General features: G+C 44.5%; 2 protein-coding genes across 2 annotated transcripts in view; both read left to right on the top strand.

Moving 5' to 3' along the window:
* Positions 1-420, top strand: part of LOC132009670 (olfactory receptor 9Q2-like) — a 937-nt gene extending 517 nt beyond the window's left edge. Inside the window, 1 exon segment of the mRNA XM_059387698.1 lies at positions 1-420. Coding sequence (XP_059243681.1) covers positions 1-420 — 420 coding nt within the window.
* A 9675-nt stretch (positions 421-10095) lies between these two features.
* Positions 10096-11040, top strand: LOC132009659 (olfactory receptor 9Q2-like). The gene has a single exon (XM_059387689.1). The coding sequence runs from the start codon at positions 10096-10098 to the stop codon at positions 11038-11040; it is 945 nt and encodes a 314-aa protein (XP_059243672.1).
* Positions 11041-14216: the final 3176 nt, after the last annotated feature.

Below are 14216 nucleotides of genomic sequence, written 5' to 3'. Positions count from 1 at the left end.
GGGAACAACGAGATTGACTTTATCTTCTGTGACCTTCCTCCTCTGCTAAAGCTGACCTGTGGGGACAGCTACACCCAGGAGGTGGTCATCATTGTGTTTGCCATCTTCGTCATCCCTGCCTGCATGGTGGCGATCTTGGTGTCCTACCTGTTTATCATCGTGGCCATCGTGAGGATCCCCTCAGCGGGAGGCCGGGCCAAGACCTTCTCCACCTGCGCCTCCCACCTCATGGTTGTGTCCCTCTTCTTCGGCACCCTCATCTTCATGTACCTCAGAGATAACTCTGGTCACTCTCCACAGGAAGATCGGGTGGTGTCTGTGTTCTACACAACAGTGATCCCCATGTTGAACCCCCTCATCTACAGTCTGAGGAACAAGGAGGTGAAGGAGGCATTGAGGAAAGTTCTTGAAAGAGCCTAGTTGTCCTGATCATTTACTTCCAACTTGGAGAATCCTGACAATCGTCTCTTCTGAGGACCAGCCTCAGATACTCATAATGATACTCATTATTCAAGGCATGCTCCATGTTTGAAGGATTGTATCATGGCACAAAGCATAAAAAGGAACCAGAACTTTTAGTTCCAGAGAGAGAAAAGAAGAAAAGGAAAAGGCTGCCTGCAGAGATTGGGGGAAGAGCTCTAAGTCCCAGGACAAACGACAGAAGGAGGTGTGGTTAAATCCTAGGAAATCCCCGTGTGTCACACTTCACAGGTCTGTGGCTGTAAAACAAGATGACTGTTGTTGCAAACTTTTCCAAAGATCCTTACCATATAGAAACATTGAAAATAGTGTATAGTGAACTCCCTAGACCTCAAACTTAGATTCTGCTACTGCTAATATTTTATTATATTTGTTTTATCACATATTTATAATCTATTCATTTACCCATCCATCAATTCGCCCTTCAATCCGCCTTATTTTTTGATGCTTTTCAAAGTGAGTTTCTGACATCTGTATTAGTGCTCTTCACTCCTAGACAGTTCAGAATTATGTCATCAATTAGGATTCAAAATTTAGATTACATTTATGTTTAAAGGTTGAGGTAGTAGTTTGAGGGTCCTGTTAATTAAACTGAACCTGCTCAAAGTATTCTTGACTCTTCACGGGGGTGTCTGACGGAGTCACTGAAAAATGCCCAGGATCACATGCCTGTCAATTCCTATCACCACTGGAAATATAGCCTGGTATTCCTTCTTCCCCGACCTGTCCCAGCCTCCATGTGTCATGCTGTTTGCCAAGAATCCACTCTGTGAACTTATACCATTCCCACTGCCTGTGAGAGTTTTGGCAGTGTCTGTATCATTGATGCCGACATTACGTTCTTGGAGTTTTTGACCTGAGGGAGGCCAAGCATTGTGCATTCCACACACATTAAGCAGGAAGGTTTTCCTGTACTGGGTCCCTGGGTCTATAATAGCCCAGCCTGTGTCTGAAAACTTCCAGAGTCCGTTAGTTTTTGATCTTTATTTCTCGGACTTGTAGTTCCTCAATCAAATTTAAGACACTAGAAGAGAACAGGCCACCCACATATAATTTTCTGTTTTTATGTTGATCCTTTTTCCTGGAAGTGAGCTCTTTTTCTCCCTGTCCCTTGGATTACCAAAAAACTAGATCCCAGGTATATGAATGATGTAAACCATCATGGGAGAGAAAAGGGAGGGGACAGTACCTTGCAAACGGGGGATGATTCCACATTTAGTCAGCCAAAAATGCTCTGTCATACTTGGAATTCTAGTAGAGCTTTGCTCTGCTATCTGAAAGTAGAGCCTTCTTATGAAAATGTTTTTAAGCCCAAGTGGCGTAAACAAAGAAGCAATTACCGTCATTTATATGGAAATTTCTTTGAGCATTCCCAGATTCCCAAAATAACCTCTCTTAGGCTCTTCTGACACCTTAGGACACAAGTTGCTAATGGATGCAACAAAATAAATCGAGATAAAGCACGGTTGCTTGTAGACACAGTTCAAAGGTGTGGTGGCTTAATGTTCAACAGCTGAGTGTAGTTTTGGGGAAGGGAGCTAAGTGGAGCCCTTCTTGCTGTTTGGGGTACATGCTGAATGTTATTTTCACCTTTTGTCATTCTTAGTAAAAGTGAAAATCCTCTTTGGATTTCTTTCAGTTAGCCAAAACAGGTCTTAATATAGGTCTTTCATAAAAGCAAAGTGGGGCAACTTGAAGTTTCGAAAAGCAGAGGAGACTAGTAACAGATTTTAAATTGGAAGAAGCAGCTAAATGAAAGGTTGAAGATTCAGGGTGAACATGTACAAAGGATATGCAATTTAAGATCACCTGCAGTAAAATAAAATACATTACAATCTTCAAAGACATTACAATAGAGGAAAAGATGTTTAAAATATAAATATAAAAAATATATGTTATAATCATCATAAGAAATATATGATCCATTTAATGGTGGCGTGTCTGGTTATGAAAGCCCAGGTTGAAAATCCATAGCTCCACAAGAGGGATGTTATTAGATAGCTCCCATGTCAACCATGTTACAGGTGGTGGCAAAAGTTAAAGAAGGAGTTAGAAAGCTCAGATTGGTTATGTGAAGTTCCCTTCTGACTGAAGAGACATCAGGTCAGCTCTCTTGGAATCTTCTGGAAGGCAGGTAGCACATCATGAAGTGAGAGAAACTACAAAAAGGATGAGCTGCCAGGTTTAAAGAGAAGACTGAATGCTCCTTCTGATGGAATTCTGAGTAGGCAGTGAAAGGAACTTGTTCAAGAAGGGGCCAACTGAACTGTCTGTAGACACTAGTGGCCACAAATCCTGTGTTGTATATGGGATGCCATATATTTTTTACTCTATAGAGAGAACTCAGGGAAGATTAAGAAAAATGTCCTGAGGTATCCACTTATGTATTGAAGGGCAGACAGGATTAGATTAGGTATTTTTTTTCATTCATTCATCCATTTATTCATTTATTCATTCATTTAAAGTAGGCTCTCCTCCCAGGGTGGAGCCCAACGGGGGGCTTGAACTCACGACCCTGAAATCAACACTTGAGCTGAGATTGACAGAGTTAGACGCTTAACCAACTGAGTCACCCAGGTGCCTCTGAATTAGGTATTTTTTAAAAAAATATTTTATTTATTTATGTATTTATTTGACACAGAGAGAGAGATAGATCACAAGTAGGCAGAGAAGCAGGCAGAGGGGGAGGGGGAAGCAGGCTCCCTGCTGAGCAGAGAGCTAGATGTGGGGCTCCATCCCAGGACCCTGAGATCATGACCTGAGTTGAAGGCAGAGGCTTAACCCACTGAGCCACTCAGGTGCCAGGAAGATGCCAGGAAGGTTACCTGGTTGTGAATAGGTGTTAATATTCTATACATCTTTCTATTCTTGTATTGAAGTCACTCAAATAAAGCAAATTATGATTCTTTTTGTTGAGTTATTTTAATTTTAAAGGTCCTGTTTTAACAGAAAACTTATACTTGATGATTAATCATTCAAAAATATGCATAGGTCATACTAGACTATTCAGATCAGAAAACGCCTTCTGTGGGAAAGTTCTGTATATGGTGGCAATACCTGAAAGTAGAATAAAAGAAGTTTTCCGGGGAGATGACCTTGGCTCTCCAGCTCAGTAAGGGAATGGTGAGTATAACACCCTACCCACATCCTCCTGGTCTCCTGCTGCAGCTCAGCTGGATGCCTCCGTTCACCCTTCTCAAGGGCCTGCTGGAACATTGTTTCCTCCAAGGAGAATTCTACTGCTATAAGCCAGGTCCTCTAGGAGCTGTCAAAGAAGGGCTTACTGGTATCATGGCCTCTCTGGTGGCTTCAGGAGACTCTCCCAGCCTTTTCTGTCCCAGACCTGAAAGAGGGGTCCTGGGGACCACACTACTTGTTCCAGGAGGTGGAGAAAGAAAAGCCATAGCTCTTCCAGCAGTAGCTCAAGTTAGCAGATATCACTGTACATTGATTGCAGTAGACATGAGCAATAAGTCATGATTTGCAAGGTGTCAAGAATGAGCCTGATTCCCTCTTAATCCTCTTGCTTTGCTTTCAATTCCTTTGCTTGAAATTAGCTCATGTGGCTTTCTTTCCTGGGGACTGTAGACAGATAGAAAGAATGCTGGGTGGTGCCTGCCACTCACCAGGTCTGGGTCCTTCCATGTGGGAATTCCCAATTCTGTACTTTGATTTCTCCACCCCCAAAATTGGGGAGAGGCTGGAATATGAGAATTCTAAGAGTCCCTTTGTGGTCTGACATTCTAAATATCTGGGCTTTAACTCTTAAAATATCAATTATTTGAGAAGAGGACACACAGGATTCATCACCAGCCACTCTGTTCAGAAGGGAGCCCTCTCCGAGCATGGGTTAGAAGGAGGGAGCCCCCGAGTCTAGGTAATGGAGAAGTATGGGAATGGGCAATCAAGCCAAGGAAGATGGAGTGGCCAGAGATGAACTTCACACACTTTGCATGGTCCTTAAGTGGTCAGGCATAAAGCTGAAGGACATCACAACAATTGTCTTTCCAATGCCCTGTTACTGGCAGTTAGGTCTTTCGGCAGGATGTAAATGTGAACTGTTTAAACACCAGTGACACATCTGCTTCTGGCTCTGCCACCTCTTGCTTCTCAGAGTTGCTGCTTAGCCACCACCTCTGTGGGTTCCTTGAAGCACAGGTGCAGCAGGAATTTCTTGGATTCTCCATAGCTTAGTGTGGTGAAAATCTGTTCTTTTGTATGTCCACACCAGCATCCCCTCCCACCTGGAAATCTGACCATGAGTTCCCATGAGCACTTCCCTTCCCTGTAGAACCCATATTTCTGGGCTCCACTGACTGACCTTGGGGTAGGCACCTGACCAATGTTAAGCCAATCTTAGTACCTTGTCCCTTGGCCATATGACATCTGAAGTCTTCCTTGGAATTTTTTTTTTTAAACTTGGCACCAGAAAAAGTGATTTTCATCGTATGTGTGTGTGTTGGAGAAGCTGGGCATGTGAGGTATGGACACAACCAGTAGCCACTTTTTTCTACTTTGTGGAAGAATTTGGTTGGGAAAAGCTAAAGCTGATAGTCAGAGACAGCTATGGACAATAGAGAAATTCCTGATGTCACGAGAGTTACCCGTCCCAGTTGTTCCCTAATGTCTAGATGCACTCTTCCGTGTACCTCCCAAGGTTTTGAGAATCTTGCAGGGAATTCTTCTGTGTGTTACAACCATGTTAGGTGTTGGGCTTTTGTTGCTTGCAAAGAAAGAAGACCTCATCAAGAAGTCCAGAATGACTGTAAGAATTCCCCTTTTAGAATCTTTTTCTCACACTTATGAGGAGCGGAATGGATCCCTAATGTTTTTCTGGCCCCATCATTTTGGGAAGTTCAGATCTAGAAGCTCTAAGAAAACTTGGAGGCAGCTTATCAAGGAGGGAGTGGAAGATGCTTTTCTCAGAGGGATGGGAAGGGCAAGATAATGCATTTTGAAGAACTAGAACTGAATCAAGAAGAACTCACTTGATTATCTCGTCATGTTTATGTGGAGCCTCCTCTGTATTGGGGGGAAGTAAAGGGCCACTGGATAAGGTGCCAGTTAGCCAGTTTGATCTTAAAAAGTTACGGATTGGGAATCAAATGAACTGATCCAACCATTGACTGTCTCCCTGTTTGGGGACAGCAGCCTGTTTGCCTAGAATTGGAAAGCCCCAGTCATTTGAATTCTCATGCCCCCTGTAGTTCTAGCATTTTATGGGATCCTCTAAAAATCCATCAGTTCCACAATGCATAAAGTGAAGGCGGGGCACCAATGATGAACTGTAACATCAGGAAAAGTGCCACCAAAGCAAATTTGTGGGCTCTAGGCAGTCCTTAACCTTGAATAATTGGCATGAGATCCACCCAGGTATGGATGGGGGAAGACAGTAGAGATGGATCCCAGAATGAGAGCTGAGGATATGTCCTGTTTACACCCAAACCTGCCCTCTTTCCTAATGCCTCCAGCAGGCTGTGAAGTGTGACTCCTTGGCTACAAGGAACAGATACTCACTTAAAGCAGTTCAAGAAAAGAGCCTTTTAGAAGAAGAAAGGATTACCCCTGGCGATCAACTCAGGTTGAGTTTTCTCCTCATCCAATCATCTGCCCTTAGATGGGTGGGGCCTGAGGGGCGGAGGATGATACTGATTCCATCCTTTCTCCATGGTTGGGAGTAATAATTCTTAGAAGGAGCAACTGCCTGGCCAAGTACCCCAAGAATTTTCTACCACCATCTGCTTACTCAGCAATGCATGTCCCATGTCTAAGTCCAGTCCCGTCTTCCTAAAAGGTTACAAAGGATCTAGAGATGTAGAAGGAGGAACACTCCAACTATTTCTAAATATGAGGTCCACAGACATCCTCATGAGGGTTTGCAATAGAGTATGGGAGTTATGAGTGTGCATTCTGGAGCCAGACTGCTTGGGTTCAAACACTTGTTCTGTCCCTCACTTTGGCACTGTTGGTGATCCACTTCAACTGTCTGTCCTACATGTTCTCATTTCCTTAAAATTGGGATAATAACAGTACCTAACTCATAGGGTTGTTGCATGGATTCAATCAGCTAATACATCTATCTGTATATCTATCTATCATCAATCATCTACTTACCTATTTATCACCACCATCATCATCATCATTGTTGCCGTCTATCATTTTAGAAGAGTTGGTTGGTGTACTGTAAGCAGCTTATGTGGTCTTTGCTATTATCATTCTATTGACTTTCCCTTTCACATTTTGGCTCAACGACCACCAAGCCCTGAATCTCTAAACCAGGAGACAGAAGTCTGTCATATCTTTAGGTCTTAGCAACAGACCTCTAAACTTCCTATTATATAGGCCCCAATGGTCACAAATGTGAGATTTTGGTCTATATTCTTTGAGTATACTGCTTTCTTTCTGGGGAAGGTTTCATGGTGACCAAACTGTTTTACTAATTATCTGATGGTGGTTTAAAATTCTATCAGAGCTTCCCAAAAGTAAGGTTCTGATGGTCTTAGCATCCTGTTTCTTCTGGGGAAAGAGTGAGGCAGAGTCACTATTATTTCTGATGCAGAACTGTAGGAGCTCATCCTTGGACCCTACTCGGAGCTGAAGGAGGAGTCTTTTCAAAAAGCTCCTGAGGGATGAATCTGGAAGAAGGCTATTGCCCACCCGAACTCCTTCCAATATCTTTCACAGTGGGAACCATTGCTCTTGGGACAGCCGGTCTGCAGAGACTTGAAGGAGCCAGATTTAAAGATGATGAGTCATCAGAAGATGGCTTTTCTTGGAACCATTATGGCTTTGCTGTTTGGCATTGGGTCAACAGCTGAGCTTTTTCAGAGCTGTACTGCCTAAGGCGCATCTACCCCTGGGAACTTGAGTTCTGCAGGATGCTAATCTGCTCTCAGTGAGAAAGAGGTTCTGTGGTCAAATATTTTTGGGAAATGGTGGGTTAGGAACCTTGGCAAGATTTCTTTTTTAAAGATTTATATATTCATTTCAGAGAGAAAAAGAGTGCATGTGCATGCCCAGGGGGAGGGGCCAGGGAAGAGGGACAAGTACAGATCCCAGTGCTGCACCAATCCCATGACCCACAAGATCGTGACCTGAGCCCAAACCAGAAGTCTGACGCTTAACTGAATGAGCCAACCAAGCACCCCTCGTTGGCAAGGCCTCTCAATGATAGGACCTCATGGATCATTTAATATGCTGCTTTGCAATATGATTTTCCACATGGAAGGTACAGTATGTAATGATTTTCAAACTTGTAAGGACAGTAAGCCTATTTTCCTCCCTGGAACCACCTGGGATGACTGTCAACAAGGTAGATGTCTGTGCCCCACGGCAGAGACTCTGTCTTGAGTTTTCTGGAGGTGAGATGATGGTATTCATGTTTTAAATAAATTCCCTGGGCAATTCTTATGCATCTGGAGAACCAGTTTGGGAACCAGTTCTCTGGAGGAGAGATGGATCACCATAAAGAATTTACTCAGTTTGCCTGGTAGAAGTCTGTTCATCTCTCATGCACACCTGCCTCCCCGACAATTTGTCTCATGGCTTCACACTTGCATGAGTCTGTTTCTGCCAAAGGGTGAATTTTTGGAGTCACCAATTCCAGTGAATCTTGGCGATGGGGATCAAAAGTCCGTGCTTACAAAACAGTCTACTTTTGGGATCAGATTAGAGCTGGCTAGAGTGTCAGTGGGCAAAACATTTGACAATATTCCCAATTGAGATACAGGAAATCTTCAAAAAAAGCACCATCCTTCTGGCACAAGGCAGGAATGAGGCAAGGCCAGGAACCAACCCCATTGGCTGCTGCTGAGTGAAAGCAGGATGTGAGATGGGGCTTTTGGAGCTGGAAATTAGAGAGAAATGCTCACAGATATTAGACACCTCGTTAGAAGTCACATAACATAAATTGTCTCTCCCTGGAGACTCCCCTCTGGGACCAATTCAGGCATGAGGCTGGGGCAGTGAATATAGGAAGCATCTCCAGTGAGGTTTAGTGCTGGATGCGAAGCTCAGGCTGGTCCCTTAACCCTGCTGTACTGTTTGAGTCTGACAAAGTCCCAGGAACCCCCAGTGTCAGCGATTTATTATTTTGTCAAGGTGAAAGGAAAGGGAGGGACTCTGTGAAGTGATGACAGACATAGAGGTCTGGAAGCCACCTCAGCTCACCAAGGTTGCTGTGATTATGGACTCCTGCTGTGTTGTTGATTATTGAAGGGAATAAAGACAAGGTTAATTGAAGTCCAGAGAGGAAAGGTGACTTGCCTAGGGTCACACATCTTGCATGAGTGACCTAGAACACAGGACTTCTCTGATTGGCAGGTTGCTGGCAGAGGAAACACTACACAGAGGAGGAAGGCATCAGTAAGAGAGATTCAGGTGAGGACAGTCCGGTGCCCAGCTCATGGCTTCTAGATCTAACTTCTTTTCTTTGTTATTTTCCCTAATGGGTCCACTCTGTACTGGCCTGGCTGCTGCTCCATCAGGTCATCAAATGGAGCCAAAGTCCTCCTTTACATCCCTGTTCTACAACCCTACAAGGACTCCAAAGCCATTAGCTGAGATTCCTCCAACAGCCCTTAAGACACCAGGCTGAAGAAATATTGCTGCTTTCAAATTTGGATGCTGTCTGTTATTAAACTACTGCTATTTTCCAGGACAGTGAGAAGAACCAAACAATGCTTATTGAGTTTTGTTAGGTGTTGAAAAGAGCGGATGGTTGTTGTTTTGATTCCAGGGTTATTGCTAGCACTTACAAAAAACAACAAATGCAAAGCCCTTAATAAGCCAGCCAACTCTAATTAGGATAATAGCTGTTTGTTAAACATGCCTGTTTTTAGACTGAATAAAAATATTCCTACAAGCAGAGCTTATTGCTGATTCCTAATGGGCATTTTTTTTTTTGGGTTCATGGTCCTTTGTTCATAGAATATAAATTTTCCTTCCTTAAGAAACATTCACTTTAAATTTTAAATAGCCACCGTATATACATGGAGTGTTTTTAGCTTTCCAAAGCACTTTTGCATTTATTTTAATCTATGCATTAACCTTATCTCCTAAGTAGGGCAGATATTATGATCCCCCTCTGGCAGAAGAGGAAATTGAGGTTCAGAGAGGTTAAGTGTCTTGTGTAAGATCAAATAGCTAATTGGGGACAGAGATGCAAATACAAGAGCCGACTTGTAAGTCAGAGAATCACTTGCTGTCCATTTTTTTAGAGGCATTCCTCACTTTTTATCTTTTTGTTTGTTTGTTTTTGTTATCAGGAGGGAGAGAAGTGGGAGAGGGGCAGAGGGATCTAGAGAATCTAGAGCAGACTCCATCCCTGGTGCAGAAAGGATGTGGGGCTCATCTTCCAGCAGCTGAGATCTTAACCTGAGTGGAAGTCAAGAGCTGGATGCCTAAGGGTGGGAGCTACCCAGGTGCCCCACCTTTTGTCTGATCTTACAGCGAGGTCTGCATTTGTCCATTTCCACTTAGACTGAGAAGTTTTTTCAAGTCCAGTGCCTCCCCTCAGACACCCTAATTGAAGCTTTCTTACTTGAAATGACTTGCATTTGTCTTCAGGACCCCTGCACCTGCTCCCGTCTGTCCTCGCCGAGGCCCGCTGGACGCATGGCCGGGAGGAATGGCACCGTAGTGACCGGGTTCTTCCTCACTGCGTTCAGCGAGCATCCCGAGTGGGGGCTTCCTCTCTTCCTGGTGTTTTTGAGCTTCTATCTACTCACTCTTCTGGGGAACGCGGGAATGGTCCTAATGATCCGCGTGGATGGCCGGCTGCACACCCCGATGTACTTCTTCCTCGGCCACCTCTCGTTTGTGGATATATGCTACTCGTCGGCCATCGTGCCGCAGATGCTGGTCGTGCTGCTGGAACACGGGGCCACACTGTCCTACTCCCGCTGCGCCGCACAGTTCTTCTCCTTCACCTTCTTTGCTTCTATTGACTGCTACCTGCTGGCCATCATGGCCTATGACCGCTACGTGGCCGTGTGCCGGCCCCTGCTCTATGTCACCATCATGACCGAGAAGGCCCTCTGGGGCTTAGTGGCCGGGGCTTATGGCGCCGGTCTCTCCAGCGCCTTTGTTCGCATGGTCACCGCCTTCACCCTCTCCTTCTGCGGGAACAACGAGATTGACTTTATCTTCTGTGACCTTCCTCCTCTGCTAAAGCTGACCTGTGGGGACAGCTACACCCAGGAGGTGGTCATCATTGTGTTTGCCATCTTCGTCATGCCTCTTTGCGTTGTGGTGATCCTGGTGTCCTACCTGTTTATCATCAGGGCTGTCCTGCAGATCCGCTCTGCAGGGGGCCGGGCCAAGACCTTCTCCACCTGCGCCTCCCACCTCACGGCTGTGTCCCTCTTCTTCGGCACCCTCATCTTCATGTACCTCAGAGATAACTCTGGCCAGTCCTCGGAGGAAGACCGAGTGGTGTCCGTGCTCTACACGGTGGTGACCCCCATGTTGAATCCCTTCATCTATAGCCTGAGGAACAAGGAGGTAAAGCAGGCATTTAGGAAAGCCCTGTGTAGGACAAAGGCTTCTGGAAAGCCCTAGATGGACTCTTGCCAAATATGTCATTCCTTAGTGTCTCCGCCTTCTCTATCTTCAGATGTCACCCACTTGGGGAGGCTTTCCCTGGCGACCTTATTTAAAATTATACCCAAACTTACTACCTTCACTTTCTGATTTATTGTTCTGTGTAATACTTGTCACCCTCTGATGTACCATGTGCTGCATATTTGATATTGTCTAAATCTCACAGCTAAGGACGTAGGTTGAGCATCTGCCTTCAGCTGGGGTCATGATCCCGGGTTCTTGGGATCGAGTCCCACATCGGACTCTGCTCAGCAGGAAGCCTACTTCTGCCTGCTTCTCCCTCTGCCTGCCAATTGCCCTACTTGTGTCCCATTTATTTTATAAGCCCTGATGTGCTAGTATTGTGTAATATGACAGCAGGGGTGTGTGTGCGTGCGCGTGTAATTGTGTGTGAGCAAATGAGGTGTGTAGGTTAAATAAATGGCAGCTTCTGAGCTTTAGGAATTTTCATTGTAAGGACTTATAGGACACAACTTAGAAAAGAGTTGGGTGGGCATGTTTAGGAGAAGATATAGGGGAAAAATTCCCCTGGGAGCCAAGAGATTTGAGTTTACACCTCAGTTTTTGTTCCTGTTTTTGCGCAAATCTCTCCGAAGTTGCAGAAGGCGGTAAAGCAACTCCACAGAGTGCATCTTGTGAGCTGCTTTTCAGATGTTAATGGCCGTGCTCTGACACATGAGCGTCTGTGGCAAGGGGCAGAGGCATTCATGCTGCTGCAGAGCTCCGGGTCTGGCACCCATGTGTCCAGGCTGTCACTTCTTAGCTCTATGGCTTTGGATTAGTGAGAGCCTGTCAGTCTGCTTTCTCAACTGTGAAATAAAACTTATTGAGCATTTACTCAGGGCCGGGTTTTATGTGTATCACATTTATTCTCACCACAACTCAGTATGTGAGGCAGTGGGAAGGTGCTTGTGAAGTTCTAGAAACATTAATTAGTGTGATTACGGGGATTATCCCAGGGTTCACAGCCCACTGGGCATCTGTGAGCCCCTTCATTTCAGAGCTGTCTGGAACAGTCTCTCCTGGGCTGAGACTGGGCTTGGGTCCAGACACCTCCAGAAGTGGAGTTCTCTAAAAATTTTTTTACTTGCCTCTTAAAGTCACATACACTTAAATACCCACTTAAATTCATACTAGGCACTATGCTTAAAGCTTTACGTGAATGGTTTACTTTAGTCCTAACACGTTGAATAGAAAGTCAGTTTGATCGACTTCATAGCAAAAGAAAGATATAAAACCCCAAAAAGGTGATATACCTTGCTCAAATTCAGCAGCAAGAAAGTGGCCGAACAGGGAGCATCTGGTCCCAAGTCTCTCTCACTCCAAAGGGTCTACTCGCAAATCCTATCCCCCTTGGGTTTCTCCCCTTCTGTCCCTCCCAGCCTCAATTCCCAGACGCAAATCATTGCAGAAGTGTCTGGATTTCTGTTGCTTCCTCCAGTAAGTAGTTCGTCAGCATCGTGCTTCCAAGCAGGGACCAACCTGGCCTGCTTGTCTCCTTTTTTCATTTTCAGCGATTGCCTAAGAATTCAAGATTCCTTTCTAAACATCGATTGTTGTTATTCTTACCATTTAATAACATTTAATATATGTATTTAATTATTTTGTTCTATTATATACATATCTATCTATCCACCTACCTACCTACCTATCTGCCATCTATTAAATCTGATCTCTACTTCTGTGAGTTTGGCTTTTTTTGGATTCCACATAATAGTGAGATCATACAGTATTTGTCTTTCTCTGTCTGCCTTACTTCCTTTCCAATACAATGTTGAATAGAAGTAATGAGACTGTACATTCCTGTCCTGTCTTTTTTTTTTTTTTTTAAGATCATTTATTTATTTTTGAGAGAGAGTGAGAGAGCACGAGCGAGCAAGAGAGAGAGAGAGAGCACACTTAAGCAGGGGGAGCAGCAGGCGGAGGGAGAATCAGATTCCCTGCTGAGCCGGGAGCCCCGTGGGGACTCAGTCCCAAGATCACGACCTGAGCTGAAGGCAGACTCTTAAGCGACTGAGCCACCCAGACACCCTCCTGTTCTTAATCATAGGGGAAACTTGTCAGTCTTTTACCAATCACTATGTAGGTTTTTTGTAGATGCCTTTATCAGTTTAAGGGAGTTCCTTTGATTCCTAGTTTGTTGAGAGGTTTTCTTTTTCTTTCTTTTTTTTAAAATCAGGAATGGATTTGGGGTTTTGGATTTTGTCAGAAGAGTTTTCTGTCTCCACTAGGATGATCATATAGTTTTATTTTGTGCTTATTAATAGGGTAGATTACGTTGATTGCTTTTGGAGTGTTAGGCAACTCTTGTATTTTTAGGATAAACTGTACCTGGCTACAATATAGTATTGTTTTTATTATCAGGAAAAAATGTAGAAGATGTTACTGTACAGTCTTGGTTGGTTAAAAAGATCACAGATGGTATTGCCTAAAGCCATATGCCAGTTTGAAAAGGAGACTGTACTTCTGAGTCATCTAAATTCCACTATTAAAAGGAGAGTAGAGAGAGAGTCATGAGCATTGGAAGGAAAATGAGAGCAAAGAAGAAATCTGAGGCGTTTTCATTTTCCGGAGAACGTGTTCTGCGGGAGGCAGTTTTCATGTGGATTGGATGCTGAGGATGCAGGACTGGTGGAGAGGCTGCTGGGGATGACGGCTGCCCGGGGTGATGAGAGCAGATCACAAAGGATGATTGAAGGGCTGATGGTTTGGCTCCCGTGGTATTTGAAACAGCTGATCCCACTTTTTTCTTGGAAGAATTTTTGCTTTCCTCCTCGGTCTTCCTGACACCACTTTATTGTGGTTTCCTACCCCCTGGCTCCTGCTCCTCAGACTTCTGTGCTGGGTCCTCACTTCTAAATGTTAGAATCACGCAGGGCTTGGTCATAGGTTTCTCTCTCTGTAGTCACCTCTTGGCAATTTCCCCCAGTTCCATAGATCAAATACTGAAAGTATTAAATAAAATTCAGAGTCTTTGCCATGGTCTGAAAGATTCAGCCAGGTAGGTGGGTCCTGAGCTAGCACCAGGACTATATGTATATCCCCTGTTCTCCCTAGGCTTCCCCAGCTCTCTGTTCCACGAGGGCACCCTGCTGCTCCCATGGTGGCATCTTTTGCCTGCCCTTCCCTTTTCC

Source organism: Mustela nigripes, chromosome 1 (genome assembly GCF_022355385.1).
Source record: "Mustela nigripes isolate SB6536 chromosome 1, MUSNIG.SB6536, whole genome shotgun sequence".
NCBI classification, from domain to species: Eukaryota; Metazoa; Chordata; class Mammalia; order Carnivora; family Mustelidae; genus Mustela; species Mustela nigripes.
Note: the sequence above shows the minus strand (reverse complement) of the source record. Positions and strands in the feature narration are given on the sequence as shown.

Bases quoted from the DNA above. Each gene is read 5' to 3' on its own strand.
- LOC132009659 (XM_059387689.1), top strand. From the start codon at position 10,096: ATGGCCGGGAGGAATGGCACCGTAGTGACCGGGTTCTTCCTCACTGCG.